This window comes from Mesocricetus auratus, unplaced genomic scaffold, assembly GCF_017639785.1.
Source record: "Mesocricetus auratus isolate SY011 unplaced genomic scaffold, BCM_Maur_2.0 Super-Scaffold_100011, whole genome shotgun sequence".
NCBI lineage: Eukaryota > Metazoa > Chordata > Mammalia > Rodentia > Cricetidae > Mesocricetus > Mesocricetus auratus.
In genome coordinates this window covers 5,595,030-5,618,415 of record NW_024429195.1, presented here as the reverse complement: position 1 = coordinate 5,618,415, position 23,386 = coordinate 5,595,030, and the positions used below count along the sequence as shown (strand labels likewise).

At 39.6% G+C, this 23,386-nt stretch overlaps 1 protein-coding gene across 18 annotated transcripts in view; it reads left to right on the top strand.

Moving 5' to 3' along the window:
• Mbnl1 (muscleblind like splicing regulator 1) overlaps nt 1-7,926 on the top strand; it is a 162,868-nt gene extending 154,942 nt beyond the window's left edge. For all 18 annotated transcript variants that reach the window (XM_013118996.3, XM_021231725.2, XM_040754373.1 and 15 more), the window contains 2 exons: nt 2,836-2,910; nt 4,557-7,926. In XM_013118996.3, coding sequence (XP_012974450.1) covers nt 2,836-2,892 — 57 coding nt within the window. In that variant the 3' untranslated portion in view covers nt 2,893-2,910; nt 4,557-7,926. The remainder of the gene's footprint in view (nt 1-2,835; nt 2,911-4,556) is intronic.
• The last annotated feature ends 15,460 nt before the right edge of the window (nt 7,927-23,386 follow it).

Sequence of the window (23,386 nt, the reverse complement as noted above, 5' to 3'; positions counted from 1 at the left end):
GTTTCTGAAGCTACTAAACTGATATTTACACAAGCAATTCTCATTTTTCTCAACCGGCTATGTTAAGTTTTTTGGCCAACCAAAATGGAAACAATTACAAGGTTACATTAATGCATCTGATGTAGAGTTTCTCAGTTTGATCCCAAATTCTTAATAAAAAGGAGAATATTTAAATGTATTCCTATGCCACAAATGACCACTCTTGTAAATAGAGTTTGATACTTAATTTTATAGTTTAATTTTTGATAAGCAGATTGCATATTAAAATTAATGACTTTTATATGCAGCGTTCCCCAGCTTTGGTTCTTGCTGCTTTAAATGGAAAAGGGAACTAAGTGCTCTCATTTCTACAGTTAACCTGCATAAATGTTGGAGACTTAGGAAGAGAGGAATAGAAATCATGTATGGTACATGACAGTTATCCTATGTTCAGTTAAAGTACGGAGGATAAAAAGTTTGCAAAATTCCACGGGGCGGTGGTGGCGCACACCTTTAATCCCAGGCCTCAGAGGCAGAGATGGGCGGATTTCTGTGAAATTAAAGCTGGCCTGGTCTACAGAATGAGTTCCAGGACAGCCAAGGCAGAATTCTTTAAGCAGATGGGATCTAAATTTTATGAACAAGAATGGATTATTTAGACTAACATAGTCAGTTAAAGTATGTAAAATTCAAAGCTGCCATTACTCCCACCAGCATTATCTGAATTTTCTTTAAAGGAAATACTTTGTAGCTCTGGATTAACTGTGCTCACATTTTAAAATCAAATCTGGGCTTGAACACGCAGATATGCCTGTTACGGAAGCACGGTTCAGTAGGGTCGGTAGCGTATGACAGGCACCAAGCCAGGTTATGCTTAGTTAGATAGAGCCTAGTGAGATTAAAGAGAGCACTTGTCCAGTGGGGTTCAGCTCAGTGTCCTTGAGCAAGCAGACCAACTAAGAGCCAACAGCTATTGCTAGGAAAAACATCCACTTTCCCCCCCTTTTTTATTTTTTTTCGCTGTATCATCCTCTGTTGATGAACTTAACGTACTCATTGAAAACTTTCAAGATCATAATGCCAAATGGATTTTATTTCAAGTTCCAGACAAGCCTTAAATACCTCCTGGCCAAGAATCATTAGTTTGTCAGACTTATTAAATGCCCTTGGGTTTGTGCTAGCACATAAGACTCTTTTACAAGAATGCTGGCTTGTGCATATGTGGCATGGTAGTCTGGCGGAAATAGCGATAGATCCTGTGTAGTCCATTTGTGGCGCACATCGGTGATGCCGGTGTCTTCTGTGTATACCGTATACGACTGTAGAATTGCTGGTGTAAACACAGCTATAGCAAAAGCAAATTCAAAAATGCCCTTGGCCACTTGGGTTGTAGGGGACACTTTCCTTTTTGCATTGTGCTGTGACCATTTCATGCGTAATTCCCTGGGTCTTCATACTATTACTGTTTTGCAACCAAAGAAAAGGGAATGGATATATATGTATATATATACACACATATATTATATCTACATATACATACATACATATGTATATGCCCACAGTACCTTAGCAATGCTGGAAATAGCTGATGCCACAAAAAAAAAATGCAGCCTGCATGCATGCAGAAGTTTATAGCTGGCCCTTCCTCTGCATCGAGTGGTGTTGAAGGTCCTTGGTATGTTTCGACAGCCCCACCCCTGACGCTTCTACTACACTGTTGGGTGCAGCATCCTGCCCTGCAGCAGCAGGAACAATGGTATGAGAAGCTTCATTATGCTTGGAGCACATTTTCGTGCCATTTGCCAATGCTGTAAAGTTGTGTAAAATGTCAGCTGAGGGGTGAAAGTTAAAAAGAGGAACGTAGACATGGACTCCAGACTGTGAGTTACGGCCTTTGGTAGACTGAGATAGTCTAGGGTGCTTCCTTTTAAAACAACAGCAAAAGCCTCCATGGACGGGAGGTCAGTGTCACCCCAACCAAACTCTGAGACGGACTTAGTGTCCTCGTATACAGGAAGTCTAAACACACAGTCACCAGTTGTACAGGTTCACACAGCCGGGAAACAAACCACAGCGTTAGAATCGATGTCCTCAGGGCTCTGCTCCACTCAGCCTTGGGGCTGCCTCACCCACATTATCAGCCTCTTATTGGTGGGGGTTGAAGAAGAATCAAATCGCAAGTTTGATTTCATACTGAAAAAATGAAAAAAGTAGCCTCCTCCGTTTCTCATTGTGTTTTCTCCGAAGTTCTCTTGAGTCCTTGCCGACTTAAAAATGCCACCGGTGAGGTGGCAGCCAAGGCTCCAAAGTCCCCTCATGAACCAACATCTTCTAGTCTCCCTGATGTTTTTGAACTACTATTTGACAATGCACACAGTGGTATATTGAATCGGGTCGAAAGTTAAACGCTCTGAGCTGAATGAAAATGTTAGGAATTTGGTTCGCACAAAAATTAGGCAAGACATCTTTTTGGTCTTGATTTCAGTATCATTGTTCAGTATTTGAAACCACCAGGGTGTGTGTATGTGTGTGTGTGTGCGTGTGCGTGTGGTGTGTAGGCCAACAAAAAGGGCTTCTTTTAATAACTGCTCTGCATGAATTTTTGGTAGCTGTACCTCGTCTTACTTTCTAAGTGGTGGTGACATCCCTAGAGTAGTGCTTAACCCAAGGGTGACAGTGAGGAGCTTCTGGTGCTTACCTTAATGTCGCGTTGACCAGATGAGGGCTGTCACCTCACAGCAGAATCTCACTGGGTTTTTTTTTTTTCTGTGAGCTTAATATTAAGGTGTTTTCATCTCTTGGTGGTTGGCTTGCTTGCGTGGATCATTCATTAAGTCATTTTTTTTTATTTACTAGATACCCATAATATCTGCCGAACATCTGACTAGCCACAAGTATGTTACCCAGATGTAGAGTTGTCGTCACAAAACAGTAAGTTTATTGTGCAATGTAATCACAGCATTTGTAGTTGGAATATGTTAATGTTTAGAATGCAAAGGATAGTATATTTGGGGGGCTTTATTTCATATTAAAAATAAACGCAAGCATAAATAATATATGACAAAGGTAATTAGAAAACATGAGTTAAGGTTTGATGGACTTTTCTTAAAGGACTACAGACCAGCTATTTTTGTCTGTACTGAGCATTCAGTTTCTGCTGCTACCCCCCCCCATACACACTTTAGTGCGAAAACAGAGAATATATAAATAAGTAAATGTAGTTTGTACCTCAAGAAAACTCTTGTTTTCAGATTAGACAGTGGATTAGATTTGGCTTATAGGCTCATAGACCCTGAGAATAAGTCATTAATTTCATTTTAACTATTATTTCACTTGCTCCTATATGAGAATATATACACACCTGTATCATGTTATCTCTGTGTATAGGATCAGTAGGCAACAATGGGTCCAACTCTTAAATAACTACACACACACACATTCCACTTGTACATATATTGTACACGTGGAAACATTTATCAGTTAAACAGCAGTTCAAAATAGCCAACTTAGTGATACAGGATTCTGAAGATGCTACCGTTTCTCACAAGGGCTTGGGTTCCTCTGTTTGCTTTCTGTAACATTGTTTTCAATACCTGTAAAATTTGCTATTTTTCGTCTCTAGAGGACGCGTTTATTGAGCATACGCACACTTAAGTTAGATGGTGTGTGTGGAAGCGTGACAAGCACTTACATTTTTACATTTACAAACAGCCATTTGACACTCAGTCTGGTCAGTCGTGGGATGGCGGTCCATTGTTGATTCCTTTCCCCGCATTTATTTGCCCGTGGGCATGTTCGCAAGTTAGGCTTCGCTGTGTGTCGTGTTAGTTGCCGCGTCAGCGGCGTGACGATGTAAGCGACCTCAGAACTGTGTGCTAGCGTAAGAGAACTTCGAACAAGCTTCCCCTGGGGCAGAGAGGCAGGGGGCCCCTCTTCTCGGCAGTCATTAGAAGAAGGCATTTGGACAGTGACGGTGTTGTGTGGAAGGGAAGAGGATGGACCTAGCAGACGGGACAGAGTCAGGTCTTCAGTGGTGGTTAGAAACCAGGAGGTGGGAGTCTACATAGCGAGAGCCAGACACGGGTAGATCCCAGCATAGGGAGGAAGGTGGACAGAATTCGAGATTCATGTAAGAAAGAAATGAGCTGAGACTTAGGAAGAGCCCTACCAAAGGGGTGTTGCAGCCAACGGTTATTCAGGTTGGTTTTTGTCTGGTTTGTAAGCTCTCCCAAAGCAGTTCTGTTGATATGGTGGTGCACACCTCTAATCCCAGCATTTGGGGCTCAAACATGAGTGAATTTCTATTCTATATAATGAGCTCCAGGCTAGGCAAGATACACAGCAAGACCCTTTCTAAAATAGGAGAAAAGCGGGGGGGGGGGCAGATAAAAAGCAGTTCCTTCATAGCTGGTCAGATACATGGAGTAAGCACATTACTTTCCTGGTTATAAGTTTTAAAATGAGTTTTTGTCAGCATGGTATCTGTGTGTGTGTCTGTGTGTGTGTGTTAACTATACATTGAAAATGCTTTAAATAATTATGTGTTTTAACACATACTATCTCTTTTCCCGTTGTAGATCATACAAAGAGGAAAAGGACAGTGTGCTTGGTTAGAGTAAGGACGACGTCGTTAGCCATATTGTATATACCGTCAAGCAACACACACACAAATCCCTCAGCCACAGGACATCCACATATTGCATGTTAACCAGAAGAAAAGACAACATGGGAACTTGCTGCACACTGTTGCCTACATACTTTGTACATTCAATTGGTATTTGTGCTGAGGTGATATTCCTATCTAAAAGAAAAACATTGTCTTTCTTTTGTAGCACAGAGTTATGCATTAAAATATGCATACATAATTAGTTTCCTATATATTCATGCCATCTTGAAAAGACAGACTATGGTGTAACCATGATTCTATTATGTATTGGTACGTCTGTAGACCAAGATATAATTTTTTAAAAATGTGTTTATTTCTTTCAAGGTTTACAAGTAACAAAGGTGCACCTTGTATTTAAAATCGCCATTAGAGCTGAGAGCGCGCATGCACAGTCATTTTTGTTTAAGAGTAATATTTTTACTGTAATAGATTGTAAGACGTGGTGAGGGAGGGATCTGACAGAGATGAATGTGCCAAGCAAAACCACAACTGTGTATATTTTAAAGCACATCATGGCTTTAAGTACCATGTTGTTAAGGATTCTCATGAAGTGCCATAGACTGTACATCAAATTAGAGTATTATTTCTTCAGTGTTATTATTTTCAGAGCCACATTTTGTTGCTTATTTGCTAGTACTAATCAATCAAAGGGCACCATTCTTCTTTTTCTTTTTCTTTGTTTTTGAAACCAAAGCTGTCTCAGAAATGGCCAACTTAACTTTACAGTAACAATAGACAGCACAACACAAACTCAACACAGATAAACTTTCACATACTGGAGATATATATATAATAGATATATAAAATTATTTTAATGCATTGTAGTGTAATATTTATGCATACTCTACTATATAACATGTTATTCAAAAGGGATATGCCATTTCTGAGACACAATAACAAAAAAATGTTTGAGGAAATTATTTTGCTTCTATTTATCGCCTCTGTCAAAAGTCACAAGACTATAAATGCTTTGCAGAAATGGTTTCACGTTTGCTTAAATGCTTCCTCACAGTCACATTCAAAATAGTGACTCTAAACAAAGAGAACAGCACTGTCATCAGATGCATGATAAACCAAAATATGAAAATGGGAAATGTTTAACCTAGTAACTGGGTGGGTTAAGTACATGGGTGAATTTTATATGTGATTCTTTTGTTCAGATTAACTGCTTATAGCCTTAGAAAGCCTTTTAAAAAATTTTAAAAATAGATGTGCATTCAGTTTTTAAGAATGGATTCATCCAAAGGAATTCCCCTTTTTTGTGGTTTGGATGTTGCAGCTAGTAAAGGATATTTTTGCTCTGTTCAGCAGTTCTAAAAATCGCTGAGTAGGGGCCAGGTCACTGGCAGTTCTAGTGTGGAATGGAAGAAGTGAGAGTTCCGTTATAGAACTTTCCATACTTCCAAGTTTACTGCAAGTTTTTATGCTTGAGAGAGATGCTTTCTAATATAAGACTGATGTGTTGATTTTACTGATTGTACTGTACATCTATTAAAGCCTTAGATTATTACATTACGGGTTGGAACCCATACCAATGTAATTTCAATCGTGTTAAGAGAGTAATGGTGACTTCACATGTTATCGTAGTTAGTTACATTATAGACTATTACTTATTTTTCTTGTTAAAATGTAGTTTTCATTTCCTACATTTATTAGATTTTCATTTTCTATTAACAGTTGAATACCATTTCAGTTTATAGACTATTGTTTTATTAGATTTTACCAATGAATTTTTCAAAATACAAAAAAATTAAGGTAGTTTTTCCTTCATAACATACTCAGTTTTAAATTACATGTAGTGTCATATGAATATCCTTATTATTGTTAACTAAATGATTTATATTTTACTGATTTAATATTACAGTGTAAGAATGTCAGTCATTGTTCTTGTCTAGTTTTCATTAAAAGAACAAAGATCTTTTATATGGATATCTTATAAATATATAATCATTGCTAAGTAAGAAGTTAAGTTGTTGCTATGGCAACAATCCTGGCAGACAATTGAGTAATATTTTGATGATTTATTTTGTTTGTAATTAGTTATTATGAGAAGATCTAGATCCTAGATATTAGAATAAAATTTATTTTCTACTGTATCCATTTCAAATGTTAAAGTATTGTTTAATATTTTTGAAATCCCTGAATATCAGGCCTTGTTATAAATAAGCTGCATAATCAATAAATAGAACAAGGGACTTTTTGTTGATAATCCAAATACTCAAAGTTTACGTGATGAGAATTTTAGCGTGTGTGCAAACTCTTGGGGTTGATGATGCTGCAGTTTAGCATGTTGGAAAGTCTAGAGAGAAAGATTGACTTTTTGCACTTCTGTATATAGTCAAAAGAGAGAAACCTGTATAATAGCAAGATCTTATTTTGAATAAAAAAAAAGTCTATAATTACAAGGAGTTTTGTTAAGGCTAATGAAATGACAGACTGAGCAAAATTGCTTGCGAAAGTGGCACAGAGTTAGCACTCCATACCCTTCAGACACATTGCTTTGCTTTTCGTGGACAGCTTGTAGTTTGCCAGGATTTTTCAGCTGGAAAGATTTGCCATCCTTCCAAGATCTCATGACTGACAAAACTCCATCGGGCCAAATCTGCCTGAAGACCATTACCAAAAATAGCAGGTACTTCAGCCATTAAGGTGAAATCATGGATCAGATATTCCTTACATTGTTTTCAAAAAACTACTGCATGTTTAAAACTTCAACAAAAAGAGAGAAAGAACTACGCTAAGGACATCTATTATTCAAATCGGTTTCTGCCAATTTCAATGGTTCATTGTTCACAAAACGAAATCTTCAAAACAAGTATCGACTTTCACAAAAAAATTTAAACCATAAACAGGCAAACCAAACAGCACACCTGTAGTTGTTATGTGATTGTTTTTTAATTGCCGTAGATCTTGTTCTTTCCGCAGGTGAAAGGGAAAAAAAAAATGTTCAAATTTCACAAATTTCAGTTTCAACTCAGAAGCACTCAAAAGAGCAAAATGTGACAGCGGCCACTCGTTTAGTGGCTTGGCTGGCTGGCCTTCCCCCCGGCTGGCTACCCATGTTGCACTTCCGACCGCTTTCATCTGCTGAAAGGACAGTGTGCTTGGTTTTACTATTATGTAATCACAACTTACTTTCTGCTTGTAGTTGCTTAAAATTATGTATTTTGTCTAGGGCTGCAATTTGTTTTACGCTTATTTTATTATTACTGCAGTAGTTGACTTTGCTGTATGGAAAAATAAAGTGAAATTGCCCTAATAAAACTTCTCTTTCTTAAGTATATCTGTGTATCTGAGATTGAGTAGTAAGTTATTTCTTTGAATTCCACATACATTACAGACACCTTAATGAACATATAGGTCTACATCCTCTGGTTTTAAAGGATTGCAGCCAAGGCAGATACTACGTTCTGACCAGTCATCTCTTGATACTGAGAATCGAAACTGAGTTGATAACTGGTGTTTCCCCAGTGCTTTCTAAAAACTCTCAGCCCACTTCTCCTAATGCTCTACTCCTCATTTAAATGGTATATGTGGAAAATATATGTAAGTTTAAAAAAAAGTTTTTCAATTCTAGATCTGTTAAAGACATGGCATTTACTTGGCTGATCCCATTGACCAACACTGGGAGTCAGACACTCTGAGAGACTATTTCATCAGTGAGATAAATGATGGCACTCGATTCAGAAGGACCAAAGGCCGAGCCACACCTTGCATAACTCCCGTGTGTGTGTGTGTGTGTGTGTGTGTGTGTGAGAGAGAGAGAGAGAGAGAGAGAGAGAGAGAGAGATCTATCATGTGACTGTGGTTAAATTTATTGAACAATTATTTGAAGTCTTAAAAGCTAGTGATATATGGTATCCCATACCTGATAACTGAAGAACAAAGTTCTAATATGAAAGACGTATATTTCATCATTTCATTTTATTATGTGTTCTCTCTGTTCCTCAGTATTTATCAAAGGCTGCAGACTTCTCATTTGAAAGCTCATTTTCCCCCAAAACCAATTTCAGGAATAATAATGATGACAATAAATGCATTATTTATTGTTGATTTGACTTACAGCTAACAGTTCTGATAGTGGTTTTGAGTTCTCAACATAGGCAACCATTCTGCATGGCATTCATCAGAGAGGGAAAGCTTTACAACTTTTCTGAGTACCATAAAAAAACTATAGGACCTGAAGAGTGGCTCATCAGTTAAGAGCACTGCCTGCTCTTCCAGAGGACCCGGGTTCAATTCCCAGCACCCACATGACAGCTCACAACTGTCTGTAACTCTAGCTTCAGGGGACCTGACACCCTCACACAGATATTCATGCAGACAAAACACCAATACACATAAAATAAAAATAAATTATTATAATAATGAAAAAAACTAGGTTTCTCTAGTCTCCCAGGTACCATCGGGTTTTTGTTAACTTTTTTTTTTTTTTTTTTTTTTTTTGTATTTTAAGACAGGGTGTCTGTGTAGCCCTGGCTGTACTGGAACTCACTCTTTGACCAGGCTGGCCTCAGACTCAGAGATCTGCCTGCCTCTACCTTCTGAGAATAAGTATTAAAGGCATGAGCCACCACTGCCCAAATGAAAATTTTATTATTTTACATACCTGTTTATCTGACTGTGAGTATATGCCTGTGTGTGTGTGTGTGTGTGTGTGTGTGTGTGTGTGTGTGTGTGCATGTGTTTGCACGCCTATGAAAGCCGTAAGGAGATGCCAGGTCTCTTAGAGCTGTAGTTCCAGACAGTTATGGGTGCTGGGAATTGTACTTGGGTTCTCTTCACCATTGAGCCGTCTCTTCAACCCCTATTTCGGGTGTCTTTTAATTGAATGAATATACTATGAAATCTGTTTTAGCATTTTCATTTCCCCACATGAAGCTGTATGTACCACAACAGCAAATCAACGTACAGAAAAATATTGCATGTAATATTTCCCCCTCTAAACACACCATTCAGAAGGTGTTAACTACTGAGGAGTCTACTAAGAGTCCCCAGTGTAATGAGAAGCCTTCCTGCCAGCCTGGTTCAGCCGCATCAGTCCCAAATAAACATACAGGAGGCTGTATTAATTATGAAGCTGTTGGCCTTGCTTGTTTCTTACTGGCTAGCTCTGACTTAAGTATTTATCCCATAATTGTTAATCTAAGTATTTCTCTTACCAGAGAACTTTCTGGGCTTCCTACCCCATGGCAGTTACATCTTGACTTTCTGTATTTCTCCTGTGTTTCTCCTGCCCAGAGTCCTCCTGGATCCCTAGTCCCACCTATCTTGGTTCCCTATTGGTCAACAGGGCTCTATTGACATATACACAGGACTTCCCCCATCACCCCAGTTCATGGTTGGGACTCTGCTAGGCACCAGCTCTTTCAAGCATGGAAAGAACAAAATCATTTGCTAAATCCAGTACTTCACACACACACAAGGGGTGTGCTTTGGAATGGCCCTGAAGCATATAGTAGTGTGTGATCTTTCTGAGACTCTGGAACGCTGGTTTCCTTCATACAGCTGGGCCTCCGCAGGCGTGAAAGAGCCTGCAGAACACAGCAACACAGTGTTGATTATCTTTCCATGTGTTTATTCATTGAAGGGTCTGGACAATTGCTTTTGTGGTTGAGGCAGTCCACTGTATCTTTGGGAAATTCTCTATGTTATAATTATGCTTAAGAATCTGAAAACGTTTGAAATCTTAGGGTGTATTCTTTCCATGAAGTAAGACAAAACGGTGAAGTTTAGAGACTGAAATCTCAGAGCATTTTTGCTTTGAACTCAGTCTGGCAGTGCCGAAATGCCACACTGAAATGACTTTAGTGTGGCTTTGGTATCATTCCATCCGAATGCAGCCTCAATGTCCGCCGCGTTTGAGTGAGGTGCTAACTCCCAGGTCATGTTTGCCCATGGCCACACTAAATAGCAACTCCCCCAACCTTCCCCCAAAGTTCTCAGGAGGTGGGAAGCAGTTATCACAGGGCCTGTGTTTGCAACACCAGGAAAGCAGTGGACAGGTCGGGGCTGGGACTCAGGAGCCCTTCTCGTGAGCTCTGCTGTCAAACTACCCCGTCAACAGGATGGGAATGGGCGAAAGAGGCTATGCCACAAAGATTGGGAAAAACTGAAACCACAGCGGGCTCATCTTAGAATGTTTACTGTTAAGATGTACACTGGCAGCTTCCTCAAACTCCTGAGCTGAAGCCACGTTGCCGCGGTTCAGGTGAGGACTCCCAGCAGGAACATCTGGGCTCATTTTTCAGTGCTTGAAGCTTCGACCGGGATGACTGTCTTCAGCTTTTCTGTGACAGTTTCTGCTTGAGTCATTTAGGAGCAAGGGTGCTAACCCGGCAGGAGAGAGCGTAGAGGTATCTAGGTTTGAAATTTGTTTCCAGGATCTTTAAAGCCCAGATCCTTGCTTCCCCGGAAGCCTGGTGGAACTGCTTTGGAGAGAACTCATAGGCTAACGTCTAGAAAGTGTTTTAAGAGGTACCTAGCATAGAGCAAGTGATGAAAATGTTAACATGGGTGGCTAATTTTACTTTATCTGTTTTACGAACCCCCACTTGATCTTTAGCTTCCCGTCCTAGTTTTGGGGTCACATGCTGCTTTTTTTTTAACTGCAGCCAGTACACATACATACACCACCTCCATTCACATGTGTCATACGTAGTTCTATCCTCGTTCAGGACTGAAACATTATCGGCTGCCGTTCATTGTCACACCACAGCAGATCTCTGTGCTGCCTCCCTTCTGGTGAGTGTCTTAAAACTACAACTAAGGTCACTTTTCCAAATTGTCTTTGAATATATCATTCCTGTCCCAGCTGGATATAATAACAGACTATGCCTAACCCATGTCAGATTGAAGACAATCACTAAGAAACATGTAGCCTTTACTGTTTGAGCCTTTATATTTCTAATAATATAGTGAACACCAGACAATAAATATCACTGTGTATATTGTGCTATCAAACTTATTTAAAATATGGCAGCATCTAAGTAGCATTAATACACTTTAATATATGTGTGTGCCAAAGATTGACCCTAGGACCTTTTAAATAGTAGGCAAGTGCTCTACTCCTGATCTCAGACTCCATCCCCTACATGTTTTATTATGGGTTTATTACACATGTTTAAATCAGTAGTGACTTAGCTCAAGAAACATTTGACAACATGCTATGGACTGTGTTATATTCTTAGGTACAAGGACAGATGGTAGAACCTTATGATATAACTAATGCAAGACAAGTAGACAATGTATTCCTTTTAACTACATGACATCTCCTCTTCTCATCTCCAACACCAGTCTCAGTCTTGTTAAATATACTACAAAGTAACTTAAAATAAGATTAATTAACAACCATCCTCCCTTCTTCAGTGGAATATCAATATGTTTAATGGAAAACCAATTTAGACATGTATTGCCTCAAACATTTTTCATTTTTTTTAACATGGAAAACATGTTCATAATGCTATCTCCTAGCCTTTTAGGGCTACAGCACATAATTGTTCTCTGCTGCCACACCCTAGAGCTATCTCCTGCTTATTGTAGCATTTTTGTTAAAGAAAAAGCCAGGAATACTTTTCAGTAGTTAGCAATTTTAGAGCATTGCTTATTCATGAAACATTTTGTAATTGACTCATTAACATGAAAAAACAACTTTAAGGTAAGATTTATGAAACCTTAAATTTATGTTTTCAAAATTTTGCCTTTCACTCTCTTTTTAGTAAACACTCTAAAAATCTGTTGTAAACCTTGCTTTTTGTTTAAATCTTTTTGCTATTCTTTCTCTTTTTTACTTTGAATTCATCTAATTTTTGTTTAGAATATTTTTCGATTTAAGTGAGTCAGTTCTTCAAGTTTTTACTTTTTAAATGATATAACATGACTCTATTTAATGTTGAGAAGGGATTGAAGATAATGTACCAAATCAGTAAAAATCTTATGTTGTTTAGTGATGAAAACCAACAGCCCTTCTTAGTTAATCTTAACCTGTAGTCTTCATTACCTGTAATGGTGATGGGTTTCCTTGTTACTGATAACCCTTGTTTATATTTAGAGTACATATTTCTAGTTTTAGTTAGAACGTTGAATTATTTATGCGGATGGTTATCTCTTCAGCCTCTTACCTCAATACCTTCTATCGCTAGACTTAGATACATTACTTGTAATAATTTTCTAGTCATTGTTCTTTAAGATTTACTTATTTATTATGTATACAGTTTTCTGCCTGCATGTGTGCCTGCACACCAGAAGAGGGAACCGGGATACATTACAGATGGTTGTGAGCCACCATGTGGTTGCTGGGAATTGAACTCAGGACCCCTGGAAGAGCGGCCAGTGCTCTTAACCTCTGAGCCATCTCTCCAGCCCTACTTGTAATAATTTTAACAAAAAAGTCAATCATGCAAAATAACTTGGGAAGATTTGTTAGCGGGTAAGAATGATAACTGGGGGCATCAGAGCAAGTGTTCTCGAAGGGGACATTGAGCAGAGTCTTGAAAATGTAGTAAAAGGGGCATAATGTGGTCATGACATCACACTCCCTGCCATCCTTGCTGTTGAATGCTGACTCATCTTTCCTGTAGCACGATGTGTCTCAGAGTCCAAGAATGTTCCCTTAACTTCTAATGAAGCACGGCAGAAAGATGGAAAATTAAGGGCCATAGACAAGAGGGGAAAACCTCACCTCTACGATCTTACTGATTCAACAAAGTACACACAACTGACAAAATCAGCTATAAAGATTGTCTTCGTAGAGACACAACTCTATTCTGGCATTTCAAACAGAATCCTAAAACAGCTAATAACTCATGCCAAAGGCCAGAAGTGCATGGAGTTTAACCTCACCTCCACTCTAGCCCCTTCTGTAAACCTAAACACTATACCTCATAATGGACCTTGTACTTTTATTCACCAAAGGGATTTCTCTAAGATAACAAATATACATAAACAAGCTCATAGTTTGTTTGTTTTTTTTAACTTCAGCTTTGTTTAAATAATGATCCTGCTTGTGAATTTTACCTTTTGAGACATGTAAGTTCAAAAGCCACAGTGATTTGCCCACCATTAACAAGCCCTTGGGTGCAATCCACAGTATCAATGAAAACAAAACCCAACCAACCACCAATAAAGCATATTGTCTCTAGATGACCTGAAGTTCTCCCTTGTGCTCACTTTATGAGCCTACAATCACCTTGGTACTCAAACTGCACAGAGACACAACTAAGAAAACTACAGACCAATCTCCCTCATGAACATTGATGGCAAAATACTAAATAAAATACTGACAACTCGAATGCAAGAGCATATCAGAAAAATCATCATCCACCATGATCAAGTAGGCTTCAACCCAGGAATGCTGGGATGGTTCAATATATGAAAATCTGTCAGTGTAATCCACCATATAAACAAACCACAAAAGAAAAACCACATGATCATCTCAGTAGATGCTGAAAAAGCCTTTGACAGAATCTAACACCCCTTCATGATAAAGGTCTTGGAGAAATCAGGGATAACAGGAACATACCTAAACATAATAAAGGCAACATGAACCAAGCCAACAGCCAATGTCAAACTAAATGCAATTATATTCTTTGGCTTCATCGGAGTGCAAAGGTTTACTCCTTTTTCCCAGTTTACCATCACCCAAACTCCACACAGCCTACTCTCAGTTTGATGCTTCCTCTACCATTCTTATCTCCTTGCATACCATCTCCTTGACTTCCTTTCTAGCTATGTAATAATCAGTAATCCCAATTTTTGTTTCATTTTAGTTCCTACACATATACCCACAATACCCAACGGACTATTACTCACAGTATATCAGTATTCTTTTACTCCTGAAAACAACTGGCACGTAAGGAGTGGCTGAGGCTGAGCTGTATTAAAGTACTACTCCATTGCATGGCTATTGCAGATGGATCTCCACTCTCGAGGGGGTCAGGGAGTATGGAATAGAGCCTGGTGTCCTGAATATCACTATAAAAGAAGAAAGCATCACCTCAATCCATGTGCACCATACCCAATATCTCTAACATGACAAACAACTCCACTCAAAGAAGAAAAGAGACATGTATTGAAAAAGAAGAAAAAAGTAATTTAGCCAGTAATCCAACCCCAGATAATCTTAGGAAGGCAACTGCCAGTACAGGAAACAGAAGGTAAGATCATATATCTCTTCCAAAAGTTACAAATTCCACAGCAACTCCCCATGGGGTGACTGTTAAATGAAACTCTAGAGACATTAATCAAAGAACAATTATAAATGTGTTGAAAGGTGTCAGAGAAGACATGAATGAACTCAATGAATTCCAAGAGAATACCAACAGCTGAATGAAGTAAGGTAGTCAATTAGGGATAAGAAAATAGAATTTAATAAAGGGATGTGCTTAAAAAAGAAAGTAAAATAAGATGGAAATGAAAATTCAGTTAGTCATAAAATATTCAGCAGAGAGCCTTCCCAAGGGAATTAATCACGGTAGAGGACAAAGTTGTCAGAACTTAAAGACAAGGTTGAGGATTCATCTCATTTACTGACAATCCTGTGTGTGTGTGTGTGTGTGTGTGTGTAGTGTGCGTGTGTGTGAGAGAGAGAGAGAGAGAGAGAGAGAGAGAGAGAGAGAGAGAGAGAGAGAGAGAGAGAGAGAGAGAGAGAGAGAGAGAGAGATTAATGCATGCAGAAGCTGGAGATGTTGCTCATTTGATAGAGTGCTTACCTAGCATGTAGGAACCTCTGGGTTTCACCAGCACCTAAGAAAAATGGGTGGCATTAGCTTGTAAGTTAGGGCTCGGGCAAGAGGATCAGAAGTTCAGGGTCATCCTCAGCTATATAGTGAGTTTAAGGTCAGTCTAGGCTATATGAAACTCTGTCTCAAAAAAACTAACAAATGAAAAATATTAATCAAAATATTAAAATGTATAAACAGAACACATGAGACCTTTGGCACATCATGGAAAGAGACAATTATGAATTATGGGGATAAAAATCGAAAATAATTTTATGCAAATGTCACTGAAATTAGTTTCAGTGATTTCATAGAAGAAAACTTCCATGATTTAGGAGATATTCATCTACATAACAAAGCACAAAAAGAGCTTGGTGTGGTGGTACATGCTTCTAATCTTTAACTCCAGCACTCCAGAGGCAGAGACAGGTGGGACTCTGTGGATTCAAGGCCAGCTTTGTCTACTGAGAAAAGCTACAGGACAGCGAGATTTGTTACACAGAGAAACTCTGCTTCAATCAAACAAACCAACATGACCACATGTCATAACACAGTCAAAACTCGAAATATACAGGAGGACATAGGCTCAGGAAAGAAGGACCAAAGACCACACAAACGCTAGCCCCTCAGAATAGCAGCTGATTTTTCAGTAGAAACTGGAAAAGGCAGAAGTACTTGGAAAGATACGTATTGAGTTTTGTACTGTGCATTCTTCCCACCAGCCTGGTCCCAGAGCTTCATCAATCCCAAATGAACACAAAGGACACTATATTAATTATAAAGCTGTTGGCCGTTTGCTATGGTTTCTTAATGGCTAGCTCTGAGTTAATTATTAACCCATAATTGCTAATAAATATTTTTATAAGGACTTACCTTTCTGAGGACACCACCCTGACACATCCTCTCCTCCTGGGATCACGTGGCGACTCTCCACCCTTGACTACATTTCTCAGAATCCTCCTTGACTCTTAGCCCACCTATCTTGCTTCCCTATTGGCCAACAGTGCTTTATTTATCAACTAGTCAGACAAACATATACACAGAAGGACTTCCCCCATCAGAGTTCTGAAAGACAACACTGTTAAACAAGACTGAAAACCCACAGAATTATGATTGAAAGAGAAAGAAACAATTTGAAAAAGGAATTGATGATGGCCAAGTCACAGGCCTGAGGAGGTTAGTTACTACAAGGAACACATCAGGTTGAAGAGAAAGACAAGCATATCTAAGAGGCTACAGGGAAATTTTGAATGATACTAATTCAGGTGTCTAATAAAGAAAACTACGAAACACAAAAGACCACAGAATTAACAACAACAACAAAATTACTGCTTTCAATAATAACACTCAGATTCAATTCCTCTATCAAAAGATACAGACTAGCAGATTGAGTTAGAAAATTGGATCCTTGCCCCCCCACCTTTAAAAGACACACATTACTATCAAAGAGAAAATACCTTAGAAAGAAGGGATAGAGAAAAGAATTCCAAGCAAAAGGAAAGAAAAGAAGCAAGTATCACTTTTCTAGTATCAGACAAAATAGACTTCATTATAAATCAAGTGGCATTTAATTCTGATCAAGGGAACAACCCATAAAGAACATATTACTGAAGAGATGGGCTCAGCACTTAAGAACACTTGGTCTTGCAGAGGACCTGGGTTTGGTTCTCAGTACCACTTGGGAGCTCACAATCATATCTATAATTCTAGTTCAAGGGGACCCAACCCCCTCTTCTGACATCCATAGGTACCAGAAATGCACATGGCACACATACATACCTGCCAGCTCAACACTTACACATCTAACGATAAATTAATATTTCTAAGTGATCTACGAATTCAGTGAAATAATAATCAAAATTCTAGTGTCAGCCTTTACAGGAAGAGGGAAAGGGGGTGCAATTTTTAAATTCTGATCAAAAGGAATACTGCTTGAAGCATCACTAGATCTGATTTCAATTTAGACTCTAGAACCATAGTAATAAGACCAGCATGGTACTAGCAGATAGACAGATGTGGAGAGCCATGGATAGGAGAAAGAACCTAGATGAAAATCTGATCAGCTACCACCACCTGGCTTTCCACAAAGATGTCACAATAGTCATTGAAGAAATGGCAGCAAATCATCAACAAATAATGAGGGGGGAATTAGATATCTACCCATAGACAAATGAACTTGTATCTTTATCTTTCACCCTGTATGAAAATCAACTCCACATGGATCAAAGACCTCAGTGTAACCAAGTATGTGAGCAACTATGGACAAAGTTCCATGAGTTCAGGGAAGAAGGCATATTGCTCTGTGGTTTTGGTGAAATGGTCTGTAATACCTGTTAGCTCCATTTGGTTTAAAACTTCAATTAACTCCAGCATTTCTTTGTTGAGTTTCTGCTGGAAAACCTGTCTGCAGGGGGAAGGCGCAGGAGGGCTATGTCTCTGGGTCAGTACAGAATACACTCAGGCACCAAGTTCTCAGCAAAAAGGAGACTTATTACCCTGAAGATACAAGCAGTGAGATGAGGCTGCCTCTGGGTTTGGATAAAGACAGCTGCAAATATCTCTATAGGAGTGGTTTTTATTTTGTTTTTTTTTAATTAGAAACAATCTTGTTTTATGAGTCAATCCCAGTTCCCTCTCCCTCTCCTCCTCCCCTGCCCCCTACCAACTCCATATTCCTAACCCTTTCTGATCCCCAGAGAGGGTGAGGCCTTCCATGAGGGATTTTCAGAGTCTGTCATATCATTTAAAGCAGGGCCCAGTCCCTCCTCCTCGTGTCTAGACTGAAGAGCATCCCTTCATGTGTTATGGATCCCCAAAGTCCATTCATGTACTAGGGATAAATACTGATCCACTACCAGAGGTCCCATAGATTGTCCAGGCCTCCTAACTGACACCCACATTCAGTGAGTCTAGATCAGTCCTATGCTGGTTTCCCAGCTATCAGTCTGGCATCCATGAGCTCCCCCTTGTTCAGGTCAACTGTTTATATGGGTTTTACCAGCCTGGTCTTGACCCCTTTGTTCATCACTCATCCCTCTCTGCAACTGGATCCCAGGAGTTCAGTTCAGTGTTTAGCTGTGGGGTTCTGCTTCTGCTTCCATCAGCTACTGGATGAAGGCTCTAGGATGGCATATGAGGTAGTCATCAATCTCATTATCAGGGAAGGGCATTTAAGGTAGTCTCTCCACTATTACTTTGATTGTTAGTTGGGGTCATCCTTATGGATCTCTGGACATTTCCCTGATAATGAGAGTGGTGACTATCTTGGGGTAATTCTAACCGAACACTTGATATATTTATATGATAAAAACTTCAAGTCTTTGAGGAAGGAAACTGGAGAAGACATAAGAAAATGGGAAGATCTCCCATGTTTATGTTTGAGTAAAGTCAGTAGTAAAAATGGCCATCCTACAAAAATAAAAAACAAAAACCTATAAATTCAATTCAATCCCTGTGAATTCAACAGTTTTTCACAGATCTTGAAAATTCTCAGATTTGCATGAAAAAAAGGAAAACAAAAACAGGATAGCTAAAATAATCGTGAACAATAAAATAACTAGTGGAAGTCTCACCATTCCAGATTTCAAATTGAACTTCAATGCTATCATACTGAAAACAGCATGGTATTGGCGCAAAAATGTTGACCAGTGAAATCAAATAAAGACCTAGACATAAATCCACAAACTATTGACACCTGATTTTTTTAAATAAAGAAGTCAGAAATACATGTTGAGGGAAAAAAACATCTTCAACAAATGGTGCTGGTCCAACGGAATATCTGGATGTAGGAATATGCAAATAAATCCACACTTAATCACCCTGCACTAAACTAACCTCCAAGTGAATCAATCATAAAAGCAGATAGTCTGAACCTGACAGAGGACATAGTGGAGAATAGCCTTGGACACATTGGCACAGAGTACCATGCACTAAGGTCAACAATAAATAAATGGTACCCAAGGAACCTTAAAAGCTTCTTGCATGGCTAAAGGACACCATCTAAAGGACAGAATGGCAGCCGGCAGAATGATCCCAGATAAGCTTTTTACAAACTCCACAGCTGACAGAAGACTGATATCCAAGATATATAAAGAATTCAAGAAACTAGATATCGAAAAACCAAGTAATCCAATTAAAAATGCTATACATATCTTATCAGAATTCTCAATAGGGAAAATTGAAACAGATGAAAAACTCTTAAAGAAATACTCAACATCCTAAGCCATTGGGGCAATGCAAATCAAAACTTCTTTGCGATTCCATCTTACGTCTGTCACAATGGGTAAGATCAGTAACATAAGTGACAGCCCATTCTGGTGAGGATGTGCAGCAAGGGGAACATTTGTCCATTGCTGGTGGGAACGCAATTGTACAGTCACTATGGGACTCAGTATGGTGGCTCCTCATAAAGTTGGGAATGACTCTACCTCACGATCCAGCTCTACCGTTCTTGGGCATTTCATCCTGCAATGAACACATGTTCTCAACCATGTTCATTGCTGCTCTCTTCACAACAGCCAGAAACTGGGAACGAATTAGATGTCTCTCAACAAAAGAATGAATAAGGAAAATTTGATAATTTATACAAATGAATTTGATAATTTATACTCAGCTGTTTAAAAACAGTGACATTTTCAGGCAAATGGATGAAACTAGAAAAAAAGTTCAGACCCAAAAGATGAATATGGTATGCATTAACTTATATATGAATAGTAGCAATTAAACAAATGATAACCAAGCTACAATCTTTAATCACAGAAAGGTCAGGTATTGCAAAAAGGACTAGGAGGGGATACATGGATCTCCCTATGAGCAGGAAATAGAATAGATTTTTTTTGTGAACTTTTAAACACAGGAGGGAGATATGAATGAGAAGATCGAGTGTGAAGCCTGAGGAGAAATGGAGTTGAGAGAAAGTATGCAAGGAGAGACAGCTAGAATTGAGAGGAACTTGGGGATGTCATGGAAATTTAGTGCAGCAGAACTTCCTAAAATATATTAAGGCAACACTAATAAAGTCTATAAATAAAGAGGGAGGTGTAGTCCCAACTAGCCATCTCTTGTCACCAAACAGAGCTTCCAGTACTGGGACTAGTTTACAGTCACTAGAGTTGCTGCCTAAAGGGGTTCCATGGAAATCCCCAAACAACCCAGGCTGTTGGCAAAAATATACAGGTTGCTCTCCACAAACTGACGTCGAGTTTCCATTGCTGACGGCAACGCGTACACAACTCATTAAACATGGAGAGGTAGAGCTGGTGCCCACAGAGAACCTTAACCACCATATTTTAGTGTCTTTCATGTGGGAAAGTACTCTGTAGGCTACCAAAAGAGAAATAGGAACACCAACAGGGCCACAAAATCTTTGATCTACAATCGGTCGTGCTGCAAAATAGCGTAGGGCAATGGTGCGCGAAATTCATGGAAGTAACCTACCAATGACTGACTTGACCTAAGTCACACTCCGTGGCATGGAACCTGTGTCTGACACTTGTAGGGTGACGAAGCACCAGAGACTAGATAGACCGGAGACCTAGGGTAAAACTAAATACTACTGATTTTCACAAAGACAATAAAATGACCCCCTCATGATATTCTGCTGTACCCATAGATCAGACATTATCAAAGAGGCTTTGTTCTGTATCAGGTGGGAACAAATACAGATAGACATTAGGCAGAGAGAGGGAGGGGGGGGATCTTGTAACACAGAGCTCTCAATGGGATACTTCCGCCAATTCCCTCCCCTCAGATGTCAGGGAACCCTATGTAAGAGGAGGTGCAAGGAGTGTGGGAACGAGAGGCTATGGAGGACGTCAGAGAAGCAAATCCCTCCAAATCAGCAGAGCAAAGATCATACAAGCTCACAGAGACTGAAGCTGCACGGGTCTGCTCTAGGTCCTCTGTGAACACAGCGTAGCTTTCTGGTTAGTATTTTTGTGGGACTCCTGTGTGTGTGGGCGAGTAGATCTCTGATTCTTGTGCCTTCTCTTCGAACTCTTTTCCTTCTGTTGGTTTGCCTTGTCCAACCGCAATATGATGGTTTTTGTTGTTGTTGTTGTTGTATCTTATCACATTTTACTCTGTTACTGTTTTGGTTTTATCTCTTAGAAGCCTGCTCTTTTCTAATGAGAAACAGAAAATGGATCCAGGTGGTAGGGGAGGTAGAGAGGAACTGGGGGCCGTCGAAGGAGGGGAAACTTTAATCAAGATGTATCGCGGGAGAAAACAATCTATTTTTAGTAAAAGGCGGGAACCAAGGGAGACAAAAATAAACGAAGGGAAGAAAGTCAAGATTGCTGCCAGGCTTTCTGTCTCCCAAGATGCCATCGTCAATTGTTCCCTCTTCCGTTCCCCCTCTCTTTTCCCTCGGTCTCAGTTTTCATTTGGCCGGGCGATGATGTTACAAGCTTACAGCTGGGAATCTCTTCAAGACAGATACTTTCTTGCTAGTCTCACTTATTCCTCAGTAGTGTGGCTTTTTTTGCATTTGCTGGCACTGGCTGACTGTTTATTTAAAGTGTAATTAAGTCTGTTACTAGTCTTGATTAAAAATTTAGATTAGAATCATTCTGTCAAACTCCGCTTTGCAGGCTGGGAAAGAAATGTGGCCATGGAGCGTCTCGAAATGCTGACAGTCTCACAACGGCTTCCCTTCTTTGAAAAAAAAAACAAAAACAAAAAACGGTTTCGAGACATGAAGCGGTGTCTCCTTCCTAGTGCATGTCACACTATTTACTCAGACTTTTAAATTTCATTGTGCATTCCAACCACAGTTCTTCCTCCCACCCTTCCTTCCGACCCCCCACCCCCACCCCTCCGGTCCACCCCAAGTCCACTTTGCCTCACAGGTAAGGGCTCCAATGAGGAGTCAACCAAGTCTGCCACAACAGGTTGGGCAGAGCCAGGTCCCTCCCCATGCATCAAGGCTGAGCATGGCGTCCCCACATACGGAATCGGCTCCAGCAAGCTAGCTCATGTACCATGTTTACATCACGGCCCCACTGCCAGGGACCCCTCAGTTAATCCAAGCTTCACAACTGTCTCCCCCATATGGAGGACCTAGTTCGGTCCCCTGGAGTCTCCACAGTTGTAGGTCTAGACTTCATGAGTCCCCACAAACTTGGTTCAGCTGTCTCTGTAGCTTTCTCCACCATGACCTTGGCCTCCCTTGCTCATGTGTTCCCTCCTTCCGCTCTTCACCAGGATTCCTGGAGGTCAGCCTGGTGCTTGGTTATACGTCACACTGTAGTACCCTGAACGTTTCCACTGAACAAAATAACTTAGAATATGGTTTTCATGGCATTAAAACATCTCTCCTTTTGCAATAGGAAAAATGTGATTGTCTAACTGATTATGGCATTGAATGTTCTGAAATACGCTGGAAACAGTATGAATATCCATTTATAAAAAAAAAACCCTATGCAAAGACAGAAGACCCCTTCACAGTTTTGCATCCTCCAGAACAATGCTGAGTGGGAACCTTAGACTCTGGTACTGTGTGTGCAGAAGCCTTTCCTTGGCACCTGCCAAACTGTTTTCCTTTCAGTGTTTGCTTCTTTTGCCAAGCAAATCAAGCCTGCGATAATTAGCATCAACAGCAGAATACAGGAGGAACAGAAGGCTTGTGAACAAATTATAGTTATTACAGTGTATATTGATCTGCAGAATATATAAACTACAGCCTTGGTGCTTTTTAACATTAACTTGTTGTAGTTAAGTTTTTATTTCTCCTTTTTATATAATCTCAGAAATCTGTAAGCTTTGATCAGTATTTTTGGCTGTCTTGGCTCCTGGAAGAATTCTTGTTATGAAAGACAGACTGAATAATTCTTCATTTGCTGTTTGATTTAGGTCCAAGCAGCTACCTGATGCCTCTCATTTAATCCCTCCTTCATCCTCATTCTTTTATTTGTTCTTCTTTCTTTAATAATATAAAAAATTTAATCTGTATCATACACTGTCAGAGAAATTAAAGACAACATGATGGACCCAAACAAGCTTCTAAGAATCCACGGAAGATTGC